The sequence below is a fragment of the Nothobranchius furzeri genome, chromosome 17 (assembly GCF_043380555.1).
Source record: "Nothobranchius furzeri strain GRZ-AD chromosome 17, NfurGRZ-RIMD1, whole genome shotgun sequence".
Classification (NCBI taxonomy): Eukaryota; Metazoa; Chordata; class Actinopteri; order Cyprinodontiformes; family Nothobranchiidae; genus Nothobranchius; species Nothobranchius furzeri.
Genome location: NC_091757.1, coordinates 54,794,321 through 54,821,627, shown reverse-complemented (window position 1 = coordinate 54,821,627; position 27,307 = coordinate 54,794,321). Strand labels below are relative to the sequence as shown.

General features: G+C 43.6%; 3 protein-coding genes across 6 annotated transcripts; 1 reads left to right on the top strand and 2 right to left on the bottom strand.

The window, feature by feature from the left end:
• Positions 1–2,931, bottom strand: dusp2 (dual specificity phosphatase 2). The gene is made up of 4 exons (XM_015972974.3): positions 2,420–2,931; positions 2,148–2,269; positions 1,841–2,060; positions 1–853 (listed from the first exon to the last, which is right to left on the bottom strand). Exons 1-4 carry the CDS (start codon positions 2,805–2,807, stop codon positions 636–638), a joined length of 948 nt encoding a protein of 315 aa, XP_015828460.3. The 5' UTR covers positions 2,808–2,931; the 3' UTR covers positions 1–635.
• A 2,200-nt stretch (positions 2,932–5,131) lies between these two features.
• On the bottom strand, positions 5,132–11,585 carry LOC107394175 (izumo sperm-egg fusion protein 1). 2 transcript variants are annotated; one of them, XM_015972971.3, is made up of 11 exons: positions 11,354–11,585; positions 10,492–10,630; positions 9,904–10,131; positions 9,734–9,808; positions 9,529–9,612; positions 9,412–9,432; positions 9,212–9,301; positions 8,891–9,018; positions 8,525–8,675; positions 6,089–6,257; positions 5,132–5,796 (listed from the first exon to the last, which is right to left on the bottom strand). In XM_015972971.3, the coding sequence occupies exons 2-11, from the start codon at positions 10,538–10,540 to the stop codon at positions 5,727–5,729; spliced, it is 1,065 nt and encodes a 354-aa protein (XP_015828457.3). In that variant the 5' UTR covers positions 10,541–10,630; positions 11,354–11,585; the 3' UTR covers positions 5,132–5,726. The 2 variants fall into 2 exon arrangements, with proteins under 2 accessions (XP_015828457.3, XP_015828458.3); XM_015972972.3 differs by lacking the exon at positions 10,492–10,630.
• Positions 11,586–12,432: 847 nt separating this feature from the next.
• On the top strand, positions 12,433–26,519 carry LOC107394174 (myogenesis-regulating glycosidase). 3 transcript variants are annotated; one of them, XM_015972968.3, is made up of 6 exons: positions 12,433–12,822; positions 13,773–14,213; positions 17,612–18,143; positions 19,377–20,181; positions 20,293–20,411; positions 24,416–26,519. In XM_015972968.3, the coding sequence occupies exons 2-6, from the start codon at positions 13,936–13,938 to the stop codon at positions 24,761–24,763; spliced, it is 2,082 nt and encodes a 693-aa protein (XP_015828454.3). In that variant the 5' UTR covers positions 12,433–12,822; positions 13,773–13,935; the 3' UTR covers positions 24,764–26,519. The 3 variants fall into 3 exon arrangements, with proteins under 3 accessions (XP_015828454.3, XP_070402275.1, XP_070402277.1); XM_070546174.1 differs by having other exon boundaries at positions 12,433–12,827; XM_070546176.1 differs by having other exon boundaries at positions 12,819–12,952.
• The last annotated feature ends 788 nt before the right edge of the window (positions 26,520–27,307 follow it).

The following is a 27,307-nucleotide window of genomic DNA, read 5'->3' as shown; positions in this document are numbered from 1 at the left end:
TTGGTTTTCTCCAGCAAGTTTTTATTTCAGAGGGAAAAAGTAGGAATAGATCAAAAACTTGCAGCTATAAAGTGTGCAGGTTAATAATAGTAACACTGCTATAAATCATAAATAAATTAAAACTATTTACATGATTAAAACTTCAAATTGAAAAGAACGGCGTCTCATACAGACAGTGTTTAGTGCATTCAAATATAATTTATCTAAAACTCGACAAGTTCACCATCGCTTCAGTGGTTAACGGTGTCGTCACAGTGGCTCCAGCTCTGAAGGAATGCTTCAGTTTGAAAATAAACAGCTCTTGTAAAAAAAAGAAGACATGAGGCACATTCATGATATAAAACAAAAACAAAAAAAAAAAAACAGAACAAAAAAGTATTTTCCTTCCAAGGGGAAATGACCTCGCTGCAGCTGGCTTTTACACCAACAACCACTTTTTGTTAAATCAGAAACTTCCGTCATGTGACGCCGGCAGCACGAGCAGCTTTCCTGTGAATTCACAGTTCATCCTTCTAAAAGGCCAGTTTTCACAGAACAAACTCAACCATTGTTTGGGTCCTGATAGTCATCTGACTTCGGCACAACGCCGCAAGGTTGGAGAGTTATTCAAGTCAAAGTCCTCAGTATTTTTTTTTCTACCCCTGACAAAGAATGTCCGTCTCAAACTGCAGCAGCTGTCCCATAAAAGCCAGGTTGGGGGAGATGACGTGGCGCCGCTGCTTCACAAAGTCGAAGGCCTCGTCCAGCCGGACACGCTGCGTGTGCATCAGGTAGGCTAGGCAGATGGTGGCAGAGCGGGAGATGCCTGCCTGACAATGCACCAGCACCCGACCGCCACTCTGCTTTACCGAGTCTGTGGGCAGAACCAGGAGAAACAAACGGCAAGAAGAAATCAGTACGTTGCAGCATTTTGGAACAACATCCCAGCAAATAGTTTCCCACTTATAGCACCTTTAAAAAGCACCCCAAACTACATCTTAAAGGTTCCCCGACATGTTTGCATCTTTAGTTATTCTTATTTTTTTGTTTGTCTATTTGTTTCTATCTGACCGTTTTTAAACTGTACAGTGTTACTTGTTTTACTTCGTTATCTTGTTGACGGACTACAGACGCAAATTAGCAACTATGCTATAATCTGGCCCATTTACAATCAATACAATGTAATTTGATTGTTTACTTATGTGCATTGTCCTGAATAAAGAATTAAAATTTACAAGTTTGGTTGACGACACAAATAACCTGAAACAAAAGCCAGACAGAAATTCTCCAAATCTCTTTTTGCAAAGCAAAAGGGTCAAAATAACCAAAAAGACTAAACTTTTAGTGTTCTGTAGCTTGTGCAGCATAATCCAGTTTTGTAACCAGATTAACAATGTTCATAAATCTCAGATACAAAACAGATCCTAAGCTGCTTATTAATGTTCGGCTGCATTTCCTACTGAATGGGGCCAACCATGGATGTAATTTTCACTTTAGAAGTGGGGGGGGGGGGCATGGAGGGGGGTGGGGGGGGACATCTTTACAGTATGTTCTAATGGGAAACAGGCTTATGCACAAACGGTTGTTTTCCGCTTGGTCCCAGAGCTCAACCAGTGTCAATTTAATATAAAGTAATATTGTTTTTGGATGGTAAAAAGTGCAGGGGTCAAAACTTGACTTTGGAAAAAGTGTGTGTGTGTGTGTGTGTGTGTGGGGGGGGGGGGGCGTGTCCCCCCCGTCCCCCCAAAAAATTACGTCCATGGGGCCAACTTGAGCTCTTTGAACATGCCTGACATTTCAGAGAACACACACAAGACTGGGCTTTCAGGGTAACTCTGGGTTGCAGGTGAACGGGGCTCACTGATGAACGCGATGGCCGTTTGAAAACAGGCCCTAATGTCAGCCACCAGCGTGTCCTCCACAGTGAGCCGAAGGTACTGAAGCTCCCCCTCATAGAAGTTGGGACAAGTGGAGGACACGTTGAGGACAGCGGTGATTCCTGCTGCTGCCAGCGCCTCTCTGCGAGATGAGTGGACGGCACTGCCCAGGAACAGGAAGGGAAGCAGCTCCACTGGGCCATCCTGAAATCAGCAACCAAACATTGACCTTAGGTCACACCGGGAGCCTTTTAAAGCACAGTCAGATGTTCAGAATGAATCAGATTGTACCTGATCATGTGATGGAGTCCTCCTGCCAGTAGTAATGGGTTCTGGTTCCACTGTGGAGAACTGATTTCTGGGGGAGTTATAACAAAGCTCTGAAAAGGCCTCAGAAAATCCCTCAAATCCACCTGAAAGGAGTTCAGAAAATTAACTCAAAACAGCCTGAGAGGGAATGAGGAAACTGTTTACATCACAGCCCAAATGATCCATGTATTTAGTTAGAAATACAGTTTTAAAAATCTGACTGAATAAACGTTAAAAGCCAAGTCAGATCTCACCTTGCAAAAAGCAGATCTGCGTGTGGACCTCGTTCTGCAGGGCGGTGAGCAACATCTGGGCCACACTCTCCGACTTCAGCTCGGCCACGGAGCGGCTCCTCTCGTCCGCCACCACCACCGGGCAGTAGCCCCCGCTCCGGAGCCGGCTCAGCAGCGTCTTGTCCGGGATGAGCCACTCCAGGGCCACCACCGAGCTCTTGGACCTCCGGCGCAGCATCGAGTTCCAGTTGACGTTTCGGGATTCGCAAATGTGCGCCAAAGAGAAGTCGAGGAAGGGTCTGCAGTCCAGCACCACGCACCCGTCAGAGGTGTACTGATGCCGGGGGGTCCTGAGGATGTGGACCAGCTCATTGCCACTTATTTCCAACGTTTCACTGCTAGAAGTCATGACTTAAAAATTGCAGGAAAAATTTTAAAATAAAATTTAGTTTGAAAGTTAAACAAAAGGAGTTTGTGAGGAGGGCTTGAACTGTCCCTGAGGTCGGCTACACTCGGCTTAACTTTCATAGTTTCAGTTATTCATTGATAACAGCTGCGGGAGGGGCGGGGCCGCACTGGCCCCTCCTTGTTTTCCAGCGGGGCGAACGCTCACTGGCGGAAAGCCCATATTTGGTCTTCCCAACACTCCTCATGTGGGCGCCGACGTCAAATCTAATTTTCCTACTACGCACGTGGTCTACTGGGTTCAGCCGGCGTCTCACTGAGCTGATCCAGTTGTCTTTGGAGGAAAAATCGAAGGCAGAGTTTTGTCATTTGGGATTATTTAATCCTGCGCTGCTCTCTGCCGCTGCAAAGGTGTGTGTTTGTTCCATCAGTGTAACAAGCACACGTCATACTTTCCTCCATCCCCTCAGGTAAAGATGCAGCAGCCTGGGACCAAAAGCGGAACCCTGTTCATTCAGGACCGGATCTGTGTTGTTAACATACAGGTAAAGAAAGTTAATCTGACAGCTATTGAGTTGTAAACCAAGCAAGACATAAAATACACAAAACAATAATACGTTTACTAAACAAACAAAGGCAGATGTCAGCAGGATAACAAATAATGTCCTGGACATTTTCTGTTTAACTTTACACAGACTCAAATACAAAAATAATACATGCTTTTAGATTTTTACAACACAGCTCTATTTTTACACGTTCTTTAGTGTGTTGCTGTTTTTAACCACCAGTAAAACGTTATTTAGGCTTAAACTGTGTTCACTGAAGGGCAAAAAAGGTTTTTGAAGCATGAACTTCTTTAAAGTTTTGGTATTTTCCCAAAGTTTTACAGTTGTTGAAGAGGAAATGTAGCCTGGCAAGCCAGACTAAATAAATGCATTGTTTAATTTATTATTCAAACTTTGCAAAGCAAGACTTTGGTCTAGTTAAAGCAGATTATAATGAAGGACTCGCTGAACTAAAACCATCATTGGTCAGTGCAATGCTTTATTTGAATCGTTTGTCATGATGAGACGATTAAAGTGATGTCACAACTATAAACACATACGAGTGGTGATGTTCCGTCACACATTTGATGATTATTATTATTTTACCAGAAATTTTAAAGAACGACTGTGTTCTAGCAGTTTTGGTCTACTGGAAACATTTACAGTAAAATGTAAATAAAGTTAAAATGTGATGGGAGTCATCTGGTAATATCCAGACAAAAGGGACAAATTACAGAAAAGTATTCTGTTTTAATGTTCTACAGGTGAAAAAAAAACTTTCAGCACCTTTTCAGTATAACTTTCCATCCTGAAAGACAAATAAATGTCTAAAGTTTCTATGATGGTGTGTCTGAGCCTATGCTGTCTTGAACCTGTCTAAGAAACTCAGAGAAAAACAACCGTGATGATTTAACTTGAGTAGTCCTCAAAGATGAACAAGAACTAATTAGAAACGAGAGCAGTGAGGTTTCGGGGTTGGCCGAGGAGTCAGCCTAGATTCATTTCCGCCCGGGTGATACAGTAGCTTCATGTGCAGCGTGGGCTAGCTCTTATCACAGGGTGTCATCTGACGTCTTTGTTTTCATTTCCTCAAAGCCCACTCTAAAGATCTCCCACTCACAACTCCCAGAATTCCACTTCCTTTCCCTCACCGCTGCCTGCAGCTCCTTCAGAAGCACGGCCGCTTTGTCATCCCCTCTCTCTGCTGAGGCTGCAGTTTCACACACAACCTCACACACTTCATCGTGGCTGTCGGTGCAGCCGCTGAGCGAGCATTTACCGTGGCCCCGGCCTGCTCTTTGGGTTTAAACGCGTTGGTGTTGGCCCGGCGAAACGCTCAGACCTGCTCGGCTGGAGAATTGTGACGTGAGCATGTTTATTTTTTTTTTGTCTTCCTAATGTTCACCCGCATGACAGCAAGCCCCACAGGAAACAACACAAACATCCTGTCATCATCCATGCAGACCTCATCCTGCACACACACACACGCACACACACAGTCACTGTTTTCATCACAACTTCTTTTACGGCTACCTGCACTCAGGGCTGCATCAGACGTTTCTCAGAAAACGTAATCTGTGGTCTAATGAATTATTTCCTGGCTGTGATGATTAATTTCAGCATAAACTTGTTTCATTTTCACTTCTGTAAACCTTTTCTTACGTTTGCTGTTGATAATGATCATTTTGCTGTCATCTAACAGGAGATATGACTCAGACGAGACATCGAGCAGCACGGAGAACGTAAATAAAAGGCAATCCCAAACAAAAACGCTGACTCGTGGTGATTTATAGTCCGTTTCTGAATGAGTTTTTGTCATCAGAAGGTATTTTAATCACGTGAAACTTCACAGAAAGAGGAACGTTACAAACACATTAAAAACCTCTGATCGGAGTAACTAAACATCAGTAGAACCTCTGATGAAAACATCTGCTGCTTGCTTTTACTCTCTTTTCCCAGTGAGGGGATTATCTGGGATAAATTGGATGGCCTGGGCTATTAATCTAAAAAAAACCACTATAATCCAGGAGATTTACCTCATCCCTGATTCTTTTCTTAAATACCCACGTGACTGAAGCGTCTCTTCATTCAGAGGGAACACGTCCTTGCCGGGTTCGGATGGGTTTTGACAGGGTTTACTGCTTTTGATACGTGTGTCCAATGAAAACCCCCGGTGTGTTTAAAATGTCCCTCATCTACAACTCACCATTGTTGTATTTGTGAGAGAGTTATTTACATGTGACTTACTCGCACTTCTGTGGCGTGACTCGGTCGCTCGAACTGGGAAACGGTTTTGACCACAGACCAAAACGTGTGAAATGAAGCGAGAAAACATTCGCTGACATTTAAGGATGGAAGTATACTCTATGAGGCGTTTATCACACTGTATTCTGTGCGTTTTTCCTCCGTCCTGCTTTACTTGCTGCTTGCTGCCGATTCTTCATCATTCTACAAAAGAGAAGGCAGAAGGAAACTCTTAAGTCAAAATATTTAAACTTGAACAAATTTTAAGTGAACACCTGCTTTTTATGCTGAATAAATTGATGTCACTTCCTGGAAAATCTGACATGTTCAGAGCAGCTTGTGTTCTTGGTGTTTTAAACTAAACAGTGTTCACTCAGCCCAACTAATCAATAACCAAACCACTGAACAACTTAGGGTTTGTCATTCATTATCTGTGCTCCATTTAACTTCACCACATCTCCTTTTCTCCCCCCTCCACCCACTTGCTGCCTCTTACCCCAGGGCGACTGTGAGGCCCACGCTGGCTGTCAGAGTCAGCGCTGTCACCATGGCGATGAGTGCCACCAGCAGTTCCTCTGTAGGCTGTAAAGGTGGGTCGTCATCACCAGGAGGCAGCAACGGAAGAGTGACGGGGGTTTGGTGGGTCTGATGAGGCAAGGGGGCAACTGTGGAGGAGGAGGAAGTACAAGGAGGTTATTAATCAGGTGCACTGGGGGAGTAACTCTGAAGAGGCGTTACAGCTTTCATCAAACTAAAGTTAGGGGAATTTTCTCGAAAAGGTTTATGTTTGCTGGAAAAGAAGTTTTATAAAAAAATCAAATTTTAAAGGGACATTATGGAGGTTTGACAGCCAAAACATGTATAGAAATAATAAATGTCTTCTTCATACATTCTCCTGCAATGCCCTGGTCCTGTAGAATGAGCCCTGGCATTTTTACTGTGATTGCCTGTTTTTCTGTAAAATCACAGAAAGAGAGAGATGCTCGGGTCGAGCAGGCTGCTTCATGCGCGTTCACGCTCAGGCATCGCCCGTAGCATTTGCTATCCGTAGCTTTAGCAGCAGAGAGAGAGGCAGTGCCACTTTGTCGCTGTTCCTAACGCCTAGTGACAAAGCTAGCTACATTTCTGAGGACCCTTAGCTACTTTCTGTAGAACTTTCTTCTAGATATTTCCTGCTAATTAGCAACAAAATAGCCATTTTCACTCCGAACCGTTCTTTGGTTTGACGTTGTTTCAGCTGTCATCAAGGATATAAATGTTACAGATACAAAGGACGTCACTGGTGCTTTAGCTCACCTAGTAAGGTGTCTGACTCTCGTGCAGAAGACCTGGGTTTGATTCTGGATGTGAACATAGTTTATTTAGAGTTTCTTTTTTACATTAATGGTATATTTTTTACAGTAAGATGCCCACATTTTTATTTGAGACTCGCCGAACGGCATTGAATTCACAGATAAAAAAGATGTGGGTTCAACTTTCATTTTGGAACAATTTTTCAAGCAAGGGAAGGGAATGATCTGAGCATGCAGGAGGACTGACCCATCATAAACCTTTGTCGGCTGTGCTGAAGAGAAAGGTACAGAACCAAATTATTTAATTAATTAGCTGCATGTTCTCCTGTCCTCCGGGCCACACACACACACACACACACACACACGCACACACACACACACACACACACGCACACACACACACACACACACACACACACACACACACACACACACACACACACACACACACACACACACAGGACCGTCTCAGCTATTATTTTCGTTAAGGAGTGTGCACGTACAGCATGCGTGCCTCGTGCACGAGCCTACTATTGAAGCTGCCGTTATGCTTTTGGCCTGAGGGGGCGATCACGAGCATAAAAATTCATAACCCTGTAAAGTCCCTTTAAATGTAAGTCAGTCAATCAGATATTATTCATGAAGCGTTTTTCAAGCAAAAGTGTGACTCCGAGTGCTTTACAGAATTAAAATGACCCAAATTCCCGGAGTCTGGATGTCGTTTTTAGGCAAAATGAAGGTCACCCCTGATGATTCTGTGTTAGAATTACGCCTGCTTGATTTCTTTTTTAACTTTCTCACTGAAGTGAATCTTTTAAATTTTATAATTATTTATTACATCTGGATGTGTTTTGTGTGTGCGTGTATGTTCATCAGTGACCATGTGACAACAAAATGATAGAAAAGCAAAACAAATTCGATTGGCTGACTAACTAAAATATTTCTATAAAATAAAAGTCTTCAGCAGCTTTAGGAAATTATCTAAAAAATAAGTTGCCTGAAAGATTTAGATTAGAGCTCAGATGATTTTGGGTTTTCTGTTGCAGATACCAGTGTACCGATGTGCAGGAGCCACGGTCAGCCGATGCAGAATTGCATGACCTCTATCCAGCCATTGTCTACAGCACGATCAGACACTCATTTATATAGTTTATCAGCAAAAAAATGTTGATTTGGAGTGACTTGCTCTTTAAATCGGCTTTACTAAGAACAGATATCGGCCGATACCAATATATATACAAAAAGGTTATTATCGGCGCGCTGGCTGACCGGTAGCGGTCTGCCTCTAGCTTAGCTAATGCATCAAAAGAAGAATCCTTCCAATTAAAAACCATAAAAATATAATAAAATATGAGAAATACATTGAACAAAATGAATGTCGAAGCACCGACTTCAGCTCACGTACACAGCACAGACTGTCCATGCATTTAACTCGTTTCAGTTTCATTTCCAAAATAAATCTAATTTTTTGTTAATAATTACATCCAATTTAGTACTTCTGCCTCAAATGAACAGAAAAGCAGGACATCCGTACACCTAAAAGCTTTCTATGATCGTCACTGGGAGTGGGCAAACATCATTTCTAATGTGAGTGGATTCTACTAACTGTATGTCTGAGCTGTGACCATGCACGAGTCTACCTGTGAGCAGGAAAGTGACTCGATAGAAGAGGGTTCCATTTTGGTCCTGCAACGAGCAGCGATATGTTCCTTGTTCATCCAAATGGAGCTGATTCAACACCGCAAACGAGTCATACGTCACCACCAAGGCTGCAAAGTCGCTTTCATCCAGCTGTGTGCAAACATTTAGTTGAGATGAATACATGCTAGTGGGTGTAAAAGCTGGCAGATCATACACATGCTTCTTTGCACTGGTCCTAGACAGCTAACTGTGGGAGATAAAATGAGATAAGGTAGGTGGGGTCAGCCATTGTGGTTGAAAACGGCTATTTTAAATGCTGCTACTCATGCTTCTTTTCTTGTCTCAGTGTGTCGGCTGTGAGAAACCTCTCTGGCTCCTGGCTTTCCTGGTGCCCAGGAGTAGTAGTACTCCGGATTTTCTAACACAAGCCGATGCCACGGATGAAAACAGTTCAGCACTGCTTGTCCACCCTCCTCTGCTTCCACTGGGAACACTGGGAAAAGGGTGAGATGAGGTGAAACCAGACCATTTGTTCTCATGCATCCGGATTACTTTTGTAATCTTTTTCATTAGCCCTGCACATGGACAGGCAGCAGCACTTAGCTCAAGAACACATTTCCGCACTCGTGACAGGGCGTTTTGAAATATTCTGAAGAACGATGCACAAACACACAGATGCAACACACCACCGCAGTCCTGCTGGCCCGTTGGAGAAGGACAGGTGTACATCTCATACTGGCAAGAGATGCAGTTCATTACTCTTCTATGCAGAAGCCCTGAAAACCACACCGACACACACACCAACACACACGTGTTCTGTAAACGCTGACTCGACATGGTCAACAAGAATCAGTACAGATGAAGGGATCCAACAGGACCAACTCACCACACATGTTGGGGCACAGTCCTGAGGGGGAAACAGATAAATCATCTGAAACTAATTTAAAGTGCTGGACAGCTTTAAGGTATCTGGCTGATTCAGACTGTCTTTCAATGGGATTACCGTTGGGGATGAAAGTGTCCAAGTGTTTCTCTAAAATCGTCCTGCCTTTCTCCATGATCTGAATGGTATCAAACGCTAGAGAGCCTTTAAAAGAGCAGAATTTGTTCATTTGAGGCAACGAGAAATGCAGTTCTAGTGTACAACTACAACCTTTTAGAGCCATGTTAGTTTTGGATGTAACGGTTCTGAGTTTTCTGTCTCTCACCAGTGTGGTCTGCGGTCAAGAAGCGGTTAAATTCACTCTGATACTCAGTTCTGGCTCTATAGAGGGTGGTCGAATCTAAGAACAGAACAGATTACTGACCATATTCTTGAAATATCCTTGAAATGTTCAAACCAAATGCAAGCTATGAGATCCACACAGCACGATCTCACCGATGACCCCCTTTTGTGCTTGGCTGGTCTCTTTGTAGGTCACGTAGGCATAGTCACAAATCGTTTGCAGTTCGATTTGGTCGTTCACAGAGGGAGCTGACAAGATAAAGTCCTCATGCATGCGCGTGATGGTGCTGTCACATTGGAGGCAGGCCTTAGTGACAGGGGCACAGAACAGGGTCACCAGCATCAGCAGCATCTTTTCTCTGATGTCGGCAAGTAAAATTCCTGTCACAGACCAAAATTCTCCATTATAACTGCTGCAGAACTCCTCGAATTCTACAAAGAAGCATTTATTATTAACAACACGTGTGATTACACTTTATGATTCAACATATTTAACACTGTCATTAAAGCTTTAACCTGCACATCAAATGCTTGGTATAGCACATTTAAATCCCTATAGCAGGCATGTCAAAGTGATAAATGATTAAAGACCTGCACTTTTATAGCGCCTTGCAGTCAGAGAACTCCAAAGTACTATACATTACAGAGTATCATTCATCCGTTCACACCCACATTCACATGCTAATGGTGATGAGCTACATTGTAGCCACTGGTTAGATGACTGAGTGTGTTGTGAAGCACCTTGGGGGGTTGTAGAACCTTGAGAAGGCGCAATAAAAATACAGATCATTTAAGTTGATAACTCTGGCCATCCCGTTGAAAAGTGGACACCATTGCCCTTTCTTAGATTGAAGCACACATTGAACTTGACTGATAAAAACTATAAAAGGAGAAATAAACAACAAAAAATAAAAATAACAAAGGTAAGTGAATAAAAACGTGTACTAAAAATTATATATATATATATATATATATATATATATATATATATATATATATATATGTGTGTGTGTGTGTGTATACACACTAATGATAAGTTGTAAATGTAAACTTAATACATACATTTTTACTGCTTTAACTAGACTCTATAAATTATTTCCCTTCTACGTGCGCACACAAAATCTGATCTGAGGTTGCATTATTCATTACTGTAGAGCAACCAACATTATTAAACACTTTAAATTTAAAACATTATTGTAGGTACCAGATAATATGATTGTAATACCTTTTTAAGTCAGAAAGTCATTTTATGAGCCAGAGAAGATAACTTTATTAAAAAGATTTAGCTAAAGTCTTGGTTCTTCAGAGGCATCTTGGTGTCTTGTGATACAGAACAGGATGGTTTTTAAATGCTTAATTCATCATTTCACTGTCCTTTCTCCTATTATTATAGTTAATATATGACTCCGTGTATTTCACCTAATGAGGACAGATTACGTTTCATGACTTGTGTTGGAGCTGCTTTACAACACAAACAACAATACGACCTTTACACACATTATATCTTGAGCTTGTAGCTTGTTGCTGCCACCCAGTGGCGAAACACGTTAAAACATGCTAAATGTGTGAAGAACACTTCCCCCCTCATTTCTTTTCATCTTACCTTGAATTGATTCAGGGACGTTGTGGCTAATGTTAATTTAACGTTAGCTTAACACTCGTCACCAACTGTGTGTTTACAAGTAATTAAACTGTAAACCACTAACTCGTCGTGAGTTACTAATGTCGAAAAAACTTTGTAATAAATGTGTGTACGGTTAATTTGTATTAGCTCGACGGTTTCCGGCGGAAACAGTATGTAAGCTAACGACTTGTCTCTCGTCAGACAAATTCCAAAGTGCGCATGTCCAAAACCTCGTGAGCCCGTTACAGAATGTTGATATGACACAAAAAAATAAGATAAACATAAATTAAATCAAGAGTTTATGAGGAAAGTCATGAATCAATACCAATGATTTACAGATGTTGAACTGAAAGGATTGTTGAAAACTGATTCTAACGGAAAGTTTAGAGATAAGATTGTTTCTGAGCTAAATTTAATCTAAAATACGTATATTTTTGAATTATCTTCATGCAAAAACATAACTCAATGTTAAAAAATGCCTCCAAATTGCATGTTTTAAAAATATTTTCTTCAGGCAATGTCAGTCAAAAATAACAAAGCTTAAATCAAAAATGACTTTTTATCTGTTTTCTTAAATTTTCTACTCATTTGAGATTTTCTTTCCTGTGAAACGGCACTCAATAAATAATATTTTAGTAATCAATAGGTATGAATGTGCAACTGATTTGCAGAAACAAAACATCTGGAGAAACAAAGTTTTCTCTTAGCTGTTTTTGGCAAGATGGAGAAATCTTCAGACTTTTAAAATCCAACATACTCGTCGCAAATTCATAAACCAACTATTAAAATAATAAACCAAACAAACTTCGAATTCATTTGCCACAGAAAAGCTTGTAAGGAAAAACAACTTGAATAGGAGAGGAGAGCTGCATGTGATTGATTCTAACTGCAAGAATAAAATAAATTGACCAAACACAAAACAAAACAAAAATATCTAAATAGCCTCTGGTTTCAAATATTATCCATTTTTCCAAGTTTGGAGGATTACACACCTTCTTTGGTGAATTTGACCTGAAAGTTGCTCATTAACTATACCTATCACTTTTATCAGTAAGCTGGTTATTTTTTAATTTAATTTCACACACAGAAATATCCCTAAATCTGTAATTAGAAAGCAACACTTAACTGATAATTCACATTATTTTCAAGTGACTCAAATGTAATGATTTTAAACTCTCCTTCTAATAAGGCAACTCTCTCTGGAATTTCCCTTTGAGTAAGTTTAGGTTCGACTGTAATTGCTGTTTGTTAACTGTATGTGTTTATTTTATTCACAGCTAACGTTTAAAGACAACATACTCTGTGTTTCTTTTTACACTCGTTCCCACTTGATTTGTGTGTTTTGTTATTGCTGTTAATAAAGTTGTGGAAAAGCACTTCCGCAACTGCGCAGTAGGGTCACATCTACCGAGTGTAACCATATTGACCTCAGCAGCGCAGACGCAGGGGTAAGGTAAATATTTGTCCCTAAAACAGTTTTGGGGCAGTTTTAGTTTATTTCCTGTAACTCACAACATTTAACAGCATTATTAACATCATCAACGCGGTAAACACGATTGACCGGACTGATAGCAAAAGGTCTGTTTTATTTTGAAACCAAACACCCAGTTTGCGACAAGTGCTTTTGTTTACATCTTTTCCTGACTCAAAGGAAAGTTGACGATTAAAAATACATGTTTTATTGATAGTATATATATGTTTATGTCAGTTTAACTGTTGTGAAAACGTAAGAAACACACGACTGGAAGGATCAGTTTTCACAACTATCAAAATAAAATCCCATTTAGGATTTAGTTTTGTTTTAATTTTTGCTAATCTTGTTAAACAATTATCACACTCCAAAATAACTGTATGGCAGCATTAAATTGTTAGTGGTTTTTTTTAGCAGCATGACTAATAAGTTTTAGTGTTTTAATATTAGCCTAAACGTTTGCTAATCGCTTGTGCACTTTTATCCTCGCTTACAACAGAATAAGCACATTTTAGTTGATGCGTTGATCAGCTGATTTTTGCTGACTAGGCTACATTTGCTAACAGAATAAAATAAGGAGCCTGATGTTAATCATACCTTTTAGAGAGGAGAGGTTCAGTCCACTGAAAGCTACAGGCTTACTGTTATCTAGTTATTAGAGGGCTGCGCCTCCTAAATGGTGTTTACTCTGCTTTAGTGATAACAATGAGTTAGGGTCTGTATTTCTTTTTAATGGTTTTACTGGTTTTATTGCCACTGGTGTTTGTGTGATCCCAGCAACTAAATCATGCCAGATTACATCCCACATACCCACTATCTGTTGGTATAACTAACAAAGTTCAACACGGAGTCTAACATCTGCATTGTTACAAGTGGGTGTACACACACAAAAGCTGCAGAAATGTTTAGTGTTTGTCTCTTTTATAGGTTTGGACAAATCGATCCTCATCCCAATATGAAGACACCGACACACACGTGCAGATAGACGTCAAGCTGCTGCAAATCTGTTCCTCTATAACACACACTGACAGCAAATTACCTTTAGCTGTCACTCCTCCCCCCCAAACTTGCTTCTTTTCAAGTTTTCAGCATGTACCACATTGTTCCAGGAGCTCCTGTGGAGCAGCAGATGGCTAAAGAAGTCCGTGACTCCCCAGTTAGGAAGAAATTAGCCCATGAAGGTCGTCCACTGGTGCTGGCGGGTCTGCTGGGCTGTGTGTTGGTCCTGGCTGCTGTGATCGCCTGGTGCTACTATTCTGTGTCTTTCCGGAAAGCCCAGCTGTTGAAGGCTGAGCTGCTGGATCTGAATAAAGACGGCTTCCTCATACGCAACCATGCAGGGGCTGTCGTCTTCACCATGACCTTCAGGTGGGTTTACTGTAGGAATGATCTCCATCGTTTACCAAACTACTGCCATGTAGAGATGTTGAAGGTGTCCTCATCATTCTGTCAGTTTTAGTTCTGCTCAAACACGGTAATTCTTAGAGGGATATTCAAAACAGGATGCTCCAGATGTCAGGGGACTTCAATGCTCACGTGGGCAATGACAGCTTGACCTGGAGGGGTGTGATTGGGAGGAACGGCCCACCTAATCTGAACTCGAGTGGTGTTTCGTTATTGGACTTCTGTGCAAGCCGCAGTTTGGCCATAACGAACACCATGTTCGAACATAAGGATGCCCACCGGTACACTTGGTACCAGGGCAGCCTAGGTCACAGGTCGATGATAGATTTTGTAGTCGTATCATCTGACCTGCGGCCGTATGTTTTGGACACCCGAGTGAAGAGAGGGGCGGAGCTGTCAACTGATCACCACCTGGTGGTGAGTTGGATCAGATGGCAGGGGAAGATGCCGCGTAGACCTGGCAGACCCAAACGCATAGTGAGGGTCTGCTGGGAACTTCTGGCAGAAGAACCTGTCAAGACGGTCTTCAACTCCCACCTCCGGCAGAGCTTTGACCACGTCCCGAGAGCAGTGGGGGACATTGAGTCCGAGTGGGCCTTGTTCCACTCTGCGATTGTCGAGGCGGCTGTTGCTAGCTGTGGTCGTAAGGTGGCCGGAGCCAGTCGTGGTGGCAACCCCCGTACCCGCTGGTGGACACCAGAGGTTCGGGGAGCCGTCAGGCTGAAGAAGGAGGCCTACAGGGCGTGGCTGGTCTGTGGGTCTCCGGAGGCAGCAGACAGGTACCGGATAGCCAAGTGGGGTGCAGCAGTGGCAGTTGCCGAGGCAAAATCTCGGGCGTGGGAGGAGTTTGGTGAGGCCATGGAGAAAGACTATTGATCGGCTCCAAAGAGGTTCTGGCAAACTGTCCGGCGCCTCAGGAGAGGAAGGCAGCAACTCGCTCACACTGTTTACAGTGGGGATGGGGAGCTGCTGATGTCAACTGGGGCTATAGTCGGACGGTGGAAGGAATACTTTGAGGAGCTCCTCAATCCCACCAATGCGCATTCCGAGGAGGAACCAGAGCTGGGAGGCCTGGGGATGGACTGTCCGATCTCGGGGGCAGAAGTTGCTGAGGTAGTCAAACAACTACACAGCGGCGGAGCCCCGGGGGCGGATGAGGTTCGTCCTGGGTATCTCAAGGCTATGGATGTTGTAGGGCTGTCATGGTTGACACGTCTCTGCAACATTGCGTGGTCATCGGGGGCAGTTCCTAGGGAGTGGCAGACCGGGGTGGTGGTCCCCATCTTTAAGAAGGGTGACCTGAGGGTGTGTTCCAACTATAGGGGGATCACACTCCTCAGCCTCCCTGGAAAGGTCTACTCCAAGGTACTGGAGAGGAGGGTCCGATCGATAGTTGAATCTCAGATAGAGGAGGAGCAATGTGGTTTTCGTCCTGGCCGTGGAACTGTGGACCAGCTCTATACCCTTGCAAGGGTGATGGAGGGGGCATGGGAGTTTGCCCAACCAATCCACGTGCTTTGTGGATTTGGAGAAGGCTTATGGCCGTGTCCCCAGGGGCACCCTGTGGGGGACGCTCCAGGAGTATGGGGTGGGTGGCTTTCTGTTAAGGGCCATACAGTCCCTTTACCAGAGGAGCGCGAGTTTGGTCCGCATAGCCGGTAGTAAGTCGGACCTGTTCCCAGTGAGGGTTGGACTCCGCCAGGGCTGCCCTTTGTCACCGGTTCTGTTCATTACCTTTATGGACAGAATTTCTAGGCGCAGCCGTGGTGTGGAGTGTGTCGAGTTTGGTGGCAGGAGAATCTCGTCTCTGCTTTTTGCGGATGATGTGGTCCTCCTAGCTTCATCCAGCTCTGACCTTCAGCTCTTGCTGGGTAGGTTCGCGGCCGAGTGTGAAGCGGCTGGGATGAGGATCAGCACCTCCAAATCTGAGACCATGGTTCTCGACCGGAAAAGGGTGGCTTGCCACCTCCGGGTCGGGGGAGAGGTCCTACCTCAAGTGGAGGAGTTTAAGTATCTCGGGGTCTTGTTCACGAGTGAGGGTAGGAGGGATCGGGAGATCGACAGGCGGATTGGTTCGGCGTCTGCAGTGATGCGGACGCTGAGCCGATCTGTCGTGGGGAAGAGGGAGCTGAGCCAGAAAGCCAGGCTCTCGATTTACCGGTCGATCTACGTCCCAATCCTCACCTATGGTCATGAGCTTTGGGTAGTGACCGAAAGAACGAGATCGCAGATACAAGCGGCCGAAATGAGTTTCCTCCGTAGGGTGGCCGGGCTCAGCCTTAGAGATAGGGTGAGGAGCTCGGACATTCGGGAGGGACTCGGAGTAGAACCGCTGCTCCTCCGGATCGAAAGCAGCCAGTTGAGGTGGTTTGGGCATCTGGTCAGGATGCCTCCTGGACGCCTCCCCAGGGAGGTGTTTCGGGCATGTCCTGCCGGCAGAAGGCCCCCGGGTCGACCCAGGACACGTTGGAGAGGTTACATCTCCAATCTGGTCCGGGAACGCCTTGGGGTCCTGCCGGAGGAGCTGGTGGAGGTGGCCGGGGAGAGGACGGTCTGGAGCTCCCTAACTGGGATGCTGCCCCCGCGACCCGGACCCGGATAAGCGGAGGAAGACGAAGACGAAGAAGCTTCGGATCGGTTAAAGGTGTGGTTCACTGAAAATAGATTATTTCTGTGAGTTTCACATCCAAGCTGAACATGAAAATAGTCTTCTACACCTCTCTCCTTCATTAGCTTCTGATAGAAAATAGACAGTGGAAATCTAGAATTTGAAAGTCCTGACAGATCTATGTCACACGGTCACTTAGCATTCGTGGACTCGCCCATCTTGTCTCGCGACGAGGAAGGCTGTTGTTGGTTTAGCGTCCAGGAAGCAGAAGAGAAGGCTAACCGTTAGTATTAGCAACACCACCACACAGAAAAACTCCTCCAGGCTCGTGTTATTCGTGGAGATTAAACATCCATGTTGCAAGTCAGCGGCAGAGTTGCGTTGCTGCTATCCAATCCGAGGCAAGATGTCAGAATATCAGGAAATAAGACTCCAAATCCTGCTGTCTGCTGCCACTCTCTGCAGAAGCAGACTTGTCCGTGCTAATCCAAGCAATTCTGGGCTATTATTGCCATGAGTACGGCTTGCAAGGCATTCGTTCCTATCAGAGACCACTGCAAATGTACCGATTAAACGAGTTTCCCACATCCTTAAACAGAAAAATGAAATGTAACTTTTCTCTTTTGTAATCGCACCATTTGTTTGTTAGTAAGTAGTTGGATTTTCAGCAAAACTAAATTGCATCCCATGGTGTTTGTGCTGTGTGTAATTGACACTTTGTGTTGTGTGTGTCCCGTTCCATACGCGGCCCTAGATCAGACACTCTGGATCTGGACTCCTGCTCAAAGGAGGGAAGCTTTCTGAGCTGTACCAAGTCAAATTCGGGCAAACTGAACTTTTTCATCCAACCCGTTCGACCTAAAGACACTGTTATATGCTACCGCGTTCGTTGGGAGGAGCTGCAGATGAAACGCACAGTAGAGCATGACATGACCTTTAACGGCTCTCACTGGTACGGGGGGGCAGAGATGGCAGCGCAGTACTGGCCTATCAGATTCCAAGGCGAAGAGGAACCCCGGCCTTTCATCACCAGCGACGTCTACGCCAATCGAAATGCGTTCGGGGGAATCCTTGAGCGCTACTGGCTGTCGTCCAATGCGACTGCAATAAAGATCAATGACTCGGTGCCGTTTCACCTGGGCTGGTCGCAGAAGGACAGGACTCTGAGGTTCCAGGCCCGGTACCAGGACTCTCCCTTTAGACCACCAGCTGGGCAGCCGGCATTTGCTGAACTCAGCTACAGAGTGTGTGTGGGGTTGGATGTCACCTCGATCCACAAATATATGGTAAGTGTCACTATGCAGAGTTTCTTAGGAGGGATAAACCTTTTTATTAGGGTATGAAACTATCACTTCCAGATTTTGGTATCTGCAGCCTTTTAGGCCCTGTCCACACGTAGCCGGGGATCTGCCAAAACGTAGATATTTTTCTACGTTTTGGCCTGTCATCCACACTAAAACGGAGTTTTTTAAAAACTTCGGCCAAAGTGAAGATCTGCGTATTCTCCGTTTTGGGTGACTGCGTGTGGACGGACAAAACCGGAGTTTTAAGGTCCGCAACGTCACTTTCCGCGTCAAAAAAATGCTGACATCACGTGTGCGACCTGTGTTTACACTAGCCGACAGCATGGATGCCCTCAGAGCTGCGCTCGCTTCATCAATTGTCCAAGCGCTTTTTGCTTGTTTGTTTTTGCAAGCGGAATTACTGCTCCTTGTGGAAGACCACAGACGAAGGACGAGGTTAAGAACGGGGGAAGTACTGCCACCTACAGGTCTGGCATGTCCTTAACAACGTATTTATCCGGGTACGTGTGGACAGAGTTTGTTTTTTTAAACGAGGTGGTGTGGATGCAAGTTTTTGGAGGGGCGGATATTCGTTTCTTAAAAAACCCGGCTACGTGCGGACTAGGCCTTACAGTTGGATAGGTGATGCAGTTAAATTATTGACTAAATAAGCTGAAGAAGCTTTATAAGATCTTTTAATCCACTTTATAGTCAGTGTTTTCTTTAGAGTAGACCTGTGTTGGTTCTAACAGCCAAGTGCTGGCATTTGATTTGGTTTGCTAGTAGCTGTAGCGCACACTATTCACAATAGCATCTTTCCCACTGATACAGTAATAAAGGACTCCGGCGTGACTGTTTACCCAGAAGCTAAAAGGGCGGTCACATTTCACAGCTCTTCCAGAAGTCTTATCTTCCTCCGTAGAGTGGAAAACCCCCGACGCTTCTGAACACAGCTGTAATTACACACTTGCAAGTGGGATCAGTACAACTCGTGAATTGGTAAACACCTTGCTAGTCCAGCTTTGTTTGTGTGCAGCAGCTAAAGATTCAGACAGATTTTCTAAAGAGTTCCACAGAGTTCCAGGCTTCTTATTCAGTCGCATGAACTTGCTACTGCAACACAAGCAAGACATGATGTGCAGAATATTAATTTATTCAATCAACTCATGCACAGGTCTGAGTAGAATAAAGAAAATGGTTCAGATTGTTTTGCTTGTTATTGCTGTCTCAACTCAGGTGCGTCGATATTTCCCCAAACCCGTCAAAGTTCTGTCCCCTGAAGTGTTTAAGAAACCGGTGTGGTCCACCTGGGCTCTCCACAAGACGACTGTAACCCAAGAGAAGCTGCTGCGCTACGCGTCCGACATCACCAAGCATGGGTTTGCATGCTCCCATCTGGAGCTGGATGATCGATACACCACTGACTACGGAGAGTTTGACTTTGACCCGCAGAAGTTCCCCAACGCCACTGGTATGTTCGCCAAACTCAGAGAGGACGGGTTTCAGGTGACGCTGTGGACGCATCCCTTCATCAACTACGACTCTATTAATTTTGGAGTGGCTGTGCAGAAAGGGCTGTTTGTTCGGGAGCCGAGCGGCGAGCTGCCGGCTCTCGTTCGCTGGTGGAACGGGATCGGAGGGATTTTGGACTTTACAAACCCAGAAGCCTGTAAGTGGTTTTCCTCACACCTGCACTCACTCAGAGCTCGCTACAACGTGTCGTCCTTCAAGTTTGATGCAGGAGAAACTAGCTACCTCCCCCGCCAGTTTAGCACCTTGGTCCCGCTGTCAGACCCCTCCACCTTCACCCGGCGCTATTCGGAGATGGCCATCCCGTTCAGTTCCCGTGCGGAGCTTCGGGTGGGCTACCAGAGTCAGAACATCTCATGTTTCTTCAGGATCATCGACAGAGATTCATTGTGGGGTTACGAGCTTGGCCTCAAGTCCATCATCCCCACTGTCCTGACTATCGGCGTTCTGGGCTACCAGTTTGTCCTCCCAGATATGATCGGAGGGAACGCATACCCCAACAACACTGCAGGTAGGAAACTCCGTAATAAACAGATTTATGTAGGAGGAAGTGAAAGCTGGCCATGTTAAAGGGAAACATTCGTCTTTAATTGGGTTTTATTCTGACGTCTGTGTGTTTTAGGTCAAATAAATGGAACAAACAGCCTTCCAGACAGAGAGCTGTACATCAGATGGTTGGAGCTGTCTGCCTTTATGCCTGCCATGCAGTTCTCTATACCACCGTGGGCTTACGACAAGGAGGTGAGCAAGGATTTACACATTTAATTACATTCTAATGTTACGGGTTTGTTCACCTACAAGAAATTCATCTTACTGAGATTGAATGTTTTGTGTGTGTATTTTATGTTAATGCAAAGAAATATTGTAACGCAAAAAAGAGTAAAACATTTTCAAGGTTTGCAAAATAACTGAAATTCAATAAAGGAATTAACTTTTTCTGCAGGGAAAATCAGATTTTTAATGTGTGAGAGACACGATTTAAAACATTTTAAAGCTGAAATCAGATCAAATTATCTTAAAATATAGTGCTTTTTTTGGTTGCAGTTTTCATTAGTACCACTAGGTGGCGCCAACATAGAAGCTTTCTCAGTAATTTTAGCAACAGGTGATGCAGTTTTCTAGTCCTGAGAGGTGTTGGCTTCTTTTTAGGCCCGAGCAGCGAAAGCGCTGCGAAGGCCTCTTGTTTTTGCTCTGATTATTCTTTTTTTGTTATTCCGTGCCCCCTTTGAACGGCTTTTTGGGGACCTTAACATACCCCAAAACTCACAATATTTTGCAAACTTGTCAGGCCTAGTGAAAATTTTGATATTTTAAAGGTCCCAAAAAAATCTCAAAGAAAATGGCTGAACAGCGCCCCCTACAAAGTGAAAAAAACCCCTCTCCATAAAGCTTAGTTTATTGTACAGTTATGAAATTTGGTACACTTGTAGTACTCACCACTCCGCACAGAAAAGTCTCTTGCAAGCATGGTCAATATCAAACAGGAAGTCGGCCATTTTGGGTTGAAATGGCGATTTTTAGCCGTTTTTGCCGTTTTTAGGGTCCGTTTCTGATTGGATTGCTCGATCATTTTTCGCACGATCGTCTCAAAACTTGTGTAAAATTGCTCAGAAGGAATGGGCGAACAAAATGAGACAAGGATTCTGAGTTTTCGTATATGTTGAAGGGGCGGGGCCAGGCCTCGAAGTTTGACTACTCGCCAAAAAATTTTAAATTGCTATAACTTCATAACTGAAAGGAATAGAATTACCAAACTTTCTGTGGTCATTCGTCATCCAGCCACAAAGTAAATTGAATGGTCGGATGATGACATCACACAAGCCCCGCCCCCTCAGGACCAAAAAGGTCAAGTTTTACTGTGAAAGGTCCCAAATTGCCCCATTTCACTTAATCACCACAAACTTGTAGCTGTTAACTCAAGACAAGTGGAGGTTGCTTGGCGTCACTTTATGGGAGTTTTCGGCAGAAGGTGGGGCTGTGGCGGCGCGGCGAAGTCAGGCGTACCGCCATGGCCTTACGTTTGCCTTCCATTTCGTCATTTCTAAAGATATCGTCACGAAACTTGTTGTGAGTGATCCTAGTCCGGCCCCTCAAAAGATCTGATGTGAACATCCGGTGGGCGTGGCCTATTTTCTGAAATAGCGCCCCCTAGGACCATTAAAACTGTCAGCCCCAAGCCATGCTTTGACTGAGGAGTACGAAATTTGGTACACTAATGTGGTGTCTCAGGACCTACAAAAAAGTCTCTTGGAGCCAAGTGCAAAGTTGCACAGGAAGTCGGCCATTTTGGTCCAAGTACGCAATTTAGTGGTTTTCGCACACGTTGTTTGGAGAGTGATGCTCCGTCGCCATTTTCACCAATCTCCTTCAAACTTCTGCCATCTGCTCTTAAGACATAGAGGAAAAAATTCAACCGTCGGATTTTTCAAAAGTTGAAAGGTGTGGGCGTGGCTAAGCCTCAAACTTTGACCTGTCGCCGCGCCACTCTTTTTTTCACAGCTCCCTACTGGACTCCTTTTACCCAATTAGCAGGAGTCTCTGGCAAATAGCAGTAGACAACTTGAGGTCACTTGGTCTCCAGTACTGGAAGGTTTCAAAAAAAGGCAGGGCTTTGGGAGCATGGCGAAAATCGCCATCACGCCATGGAAATACGTTTGCCTCTCATTTCTTCATTTATCGTGATATCATTACGAAACTTCTGGTGAGTGATCCTAGTCTGACCCCAAAGAGACATAGACAGCTGAAATATGTGGGCGTGGCCTAATTTCTGAAATAGCGCCCCCTAGGACCATTTAAACTAATAGCCCCAAGCCATGCTTTGACTGAGGATTACGAAATTTGGTACACTAATGTGGTGTCCCAGGGCCTACAAAAAAGACTCTTGGAGCCAAGCACAAAATTGCACAGGAAGTCGGCCATTTTGGTCCAAGTACGCGATTTAGTGGTTTTCGCACACGTTGTTTGGAGAGTGATGCTCCGTCGCCCTTTTCACCAATCGCCTTCAAACTTCTGCTATATACTCTTAAGGCATAGGGGAAAAAATTCAACCGTCGGATTTTTCAAAAGTTGAAAGGTGTGGGCGTGGCTAAGCCTCAAACTTTGACCTGTCGCCGCGCCACTCTTTTTTTCACAGCTCCCTACTGGACTCCTTTTACCCAATCAGCAGGAGTCTCTGGCAAATAGCAGTAGACAACTTGAGGTCACTTGGTATCCAGTACTGGAAGGTTTCAAAAAAAGGCGGGGCTTTGGGAGCATGGCGAAAATCGCCATCACGCCATGGAAATACGTTTGCCTCTCATTTCTTCATTTATCGTGATATCGTTACGAAACTTCTGGTGAGTGATCCTAGTCTGACCCCAAAGAGACATAGACAGCTGAAATATGTGGGCGTGGCCTAATTTCTGAAATAGCGCCCCCTAGGACCATTTAAACTAATAGCCCCAAGCCATGCTTTCACTGAGGATTACGAAATTTGGTACACTAATGTGGTGTCCCAGGACCTACAAAAAAGTCTCTTGGAGCCAAGCACAAAATTGCACAGGAAGTCGGCCATTTTGGTCCAAGTACGCGATTTAGTGGTTTTCGCACACGTTGTTTGGAGAGTGATGCTCCGTCGCCCTTTTCACCAATCGCCTTCAAACTTCTGCTATGTACTCTTAAGGCATAGGGGAAAAAATTCAACCGTCGGATTTTTCAAAAGTTGAAAGGTGTGGGCGTGGCTAAGCCTCAAACTTTGACCTTTCGCCATTACTTGACTTAATAACTCCCATGTGCATGATCAGATCTTTTTCGAACTTTGTCTGTGTGATCATTGACCATATCTGTAAACAATGACAATGTGGACAGCTGACATCATCTAAGCCCCGCCCCCTGACTAAAGGAAGTTATTATTTTATGCTGAAATGCCCATATTTGTCCCCTCTAATTTAGTCAACATGACACCTAGGTCATGCACTGTCTTCATGATGCTGTAATGGCCATTCAAATCTGATAGCTTTCCAGAAAGGGAGGGGCTTTGATGCCATGGCGAATTCTTGCGTATGCCGTAACCTTACAATTCAATTTAATGGTGAGCTCAGAGGGGATGCTTAGTCAGGGTGAGGTGCGTACTAGGAGGCCATTTGCTGTTTCCGGTGACGGGATGATTGACGTTTCTGTTCTGCCAGACATGCCCTGGTGCCCCGGGCTGCCGGCCAGGCCGGAGCGGCGCGGAGCTGCGAGGGCCGAACGACGCTGCTTGCAGCTTTAATTTAAACTTCTTCTTCTTCTTCTTTCTTTTTCTTTTTCTTCTTTTTTCTTTTTCTTCTTCTTCTTTTTCTTCTTTTTTCTTTTTCTTCTTCTTTATTTCTTTTTCTTCTTCTTTTTTCTTTTTCATTTTCTTTTTCTTCTTTTTTCTTTTTCTTCTTCTTCTTTTTTCTTTTTCTTCTTTTTTCTTCTTCTTTTTTCTTTTTCTTCTTCTTTTTCTTCTTTTTTCATTTTCTTTTTCTTCTTCTTCTTATCTTCTTTTTCTCCTTCTTTTTTCTTTTTCTTCTTCTTTTTCTTCTTAATTTCCTCCATTTTCCTACACAAAGAAGTAGAAATAAATCCACATTCAGCATAAAATATACTTTTTGGGTCATAAAACATTAATTTGTGATCAAAAGCAACAGAATGAAGAAGAACTCTTATGGTTGTGTATTAACTGACAACTATTCTGATATAAAGACCGTCATTCTGACTCAGCAAACATGTACATTTGTCTCCAGGTGGTACAGATAGCTCAGAAGTTCACACGACTCCATGAAAAGCTGGTGGCTCCAAGGGTTCTTGAGCTGGCAGGCGAGGTTCTTGATACTGGAGACCCAATTATAAGGCCCCTCTGGTGGATCGCCAACGACGACGAGGCGGCCTTTAAGATCGACTCCCAGTTTCTGATCGGTGATGACCTGATGGTGGCTCCGGTGTTGGAGCCTGGGAAGCAAGAGAGGGACATCTACCTGCCTGCAGGACGATGGATGAGCTATAAGGGAGAACATTTTGATAAAGGTCCCATGTACCTCACTGACTATCCTGTCGATCTGGATGAGGTAGCTTACTTCACATGGGTTCAGTAAAAATAAAACACACACACACACACACACACACACACACACACTAGCTGTGTAAGTCAGCTCATGACAGAGAATGTTTTCTTTACAAAAGGGAATTCGTGATTTCTGTGACTAACGATCTTCTTGATCGGCTCTTTTTAGAGAACTAGGTTTATTTAACATTTTATCTTCGTCTGGAAGCTAATCTCCATCCTCATGTGCCTTCCACAGCCAATAATGATCCAAGATTGTGCCATCGCTACTGTTTTCCTTTTTAATTTAAACCCACAAATAATCCTTCAAGCTTCGCCTGTTTGTGAGGCTCATGTTTGGGACTCTGGTGAACTGAGCAGGAGGTAAATGTGCAATGAGACGACTGGGACGTCCTCTGGAGTGACGCCGTCCACAAATACCAACTCTTAGGTTGGTATTTGCACCTTTTCTTAGACCTCTAACCATCTTCTGCCTGGCCAAAGCTAACAAGTGTTAACCAGCATGGCTGATATCAGCTGATGAATTTGTGATGAACTTATTATGATCAACTAACTGGAAATGTTTTGAAGTCAACAGCGCCTCGTGTCGTTTTAGTTCCCAGAAATGCACAAGTAGAAACGACTGCTCAGGGTGCCTTTGGTGTTAGAAATATATTTATGCACAGAAAGAGTTTTAATATAAAACAGTGTTCTCTGTGATGCCACGTGTCAACGAGCTGCCCACATCTGCCTTGTGATTTTATTTTCTTATTATCTAAACTGTGCTAATGGAGAGAGACCTCTCTGTACACGGTAATGCATTTGAAGTCACGGATTTACGAAGTGCATGAATCTGGCTGCTCCCACAGCGACTGCTAGCATTAGACTAAAGCACAAAGATGATTCAGCACTTTTATGATAAATTAAAGCACCTGTTGGTCTGTTAATTAGTCGTTTTTGTTTTTAAGTTTGTTTTCTTCACTTCTTTACATAATTATAAAGTAGAAACAACAAAAACGATGAGTTATTCTGCCAATCATAATCTAAAAACTACTAGAAATATAAATACAATGATGAATATTTTCAGAACCCCCCTTGTAGAAACTAAGGATAACGGATGGTTTAACCGAGCTCTAGGTTGAAGCTTGGGGGGGTCAGCTCTGTTTGGATGATTTAAGTCCAAACTACAGTTTTTAATGTTTGTCACAATAAAAATCACTTGGAGAGTGGAGCTTTTTTTCCTGATGTTATAAAACAGTTTTCTTAGATAAACTACTGCATTCATATATTTTAAAATAGCTTTAAGACAGGAGGATGTAAATGGTAGATCTCCAGCGGTTTGTGCCATTTAAAAACAATTGAAATGAAACCAGGTATTTCCAGAGTAACACATGAGGGGAAACTTTATTCTTTTAAATAATAACATTTTTGATTGCAGTAAATTAACACATCTTTTTAAAAATGTGAGTGCCAAAGATAATAAAAGATGTGGTTATTGATTTTTTATATACTTGCAGTGTTTGAGAAGCTAATGTAACAGAAGTGGACATTCCTTATAATAAATGTAATGACTTTATAGGACTTATTGCAGAAAAGTCTGTACTTTAGTTCCTTAAAACCAACTTTACACAAATTATCTCAACATGTTGAAATGCAGTAGTGAATGAATCAGCTGTGTCTTATTTACAGCTCACAGAATTGTTCTTACCTGTTTTTCTGTTTGCAGCTTTGAGAGGGCATGATAACGTGTAACACGGCAATGACTGTAAAAACAATAAAGTAACTAGAGGTGTGTCCTGTTCAAAGGATCAACCGTTTAAGGTTTGACTTGATTTCACCTTGTTTGTATTTCATAATCCTTTTTTTTCCCCCTCACCCTGAATTCAAAATTCTGCTCATATTGATTTAAAGGGACTTTACGGACTTTTGAATTTTTATGCTCGCGATTGCCCCCTCAGGCCACAAGCGTAACGGCAGCTTCAATAGCAGGCTCGTGCACGAGGCGTGCTTGCTGTACGTGCACACTCCTTAACGAAAATTACAGCATGAGACAGTCCTGTGTGTGTGTGTGTGTGTGTGTGTGTGTGTGTGTGTGTGTGTGTGTGTGTGTGTGTGTGTGTGTGTGTGTGTGTGTGTGGCCCGGAGGACAGAGGACAGGAGAACACGCAGCTAATTAATTAAATAATGTGGTTCTGTACCTTTCTCTTCAGCACAGCCGACAAAGGTTTATGATGGGTCAGTCCTCCTGCATGCTCAGATCATTCCCTTCCCTTGCTTGAAAAATTGTTCCAAAATGAAAGTTGAACCCACATCTTTCTTATCTGTGAATTCAATGCCGTTCGGCGAGTCTCAAATAAAAATTTGGGCATCTTACTGTAAAAAAAATATACCATTAATGTAAAAAAGAAACTCTAAATAAACTATTTTCACACCCAGAATCAAACCCAGGTCTTCTGCATGAGAGTCAGACACCTTACTAGGTGAGCTACAGTCTAGTAACATTCACAGTATCTGTAACGTTTATATCCTTGATGACAGCTGAAACAACGTTCAAAGAACGGTTCGGAGTGAAAATGGCTATTTTGTTGCTAATTAG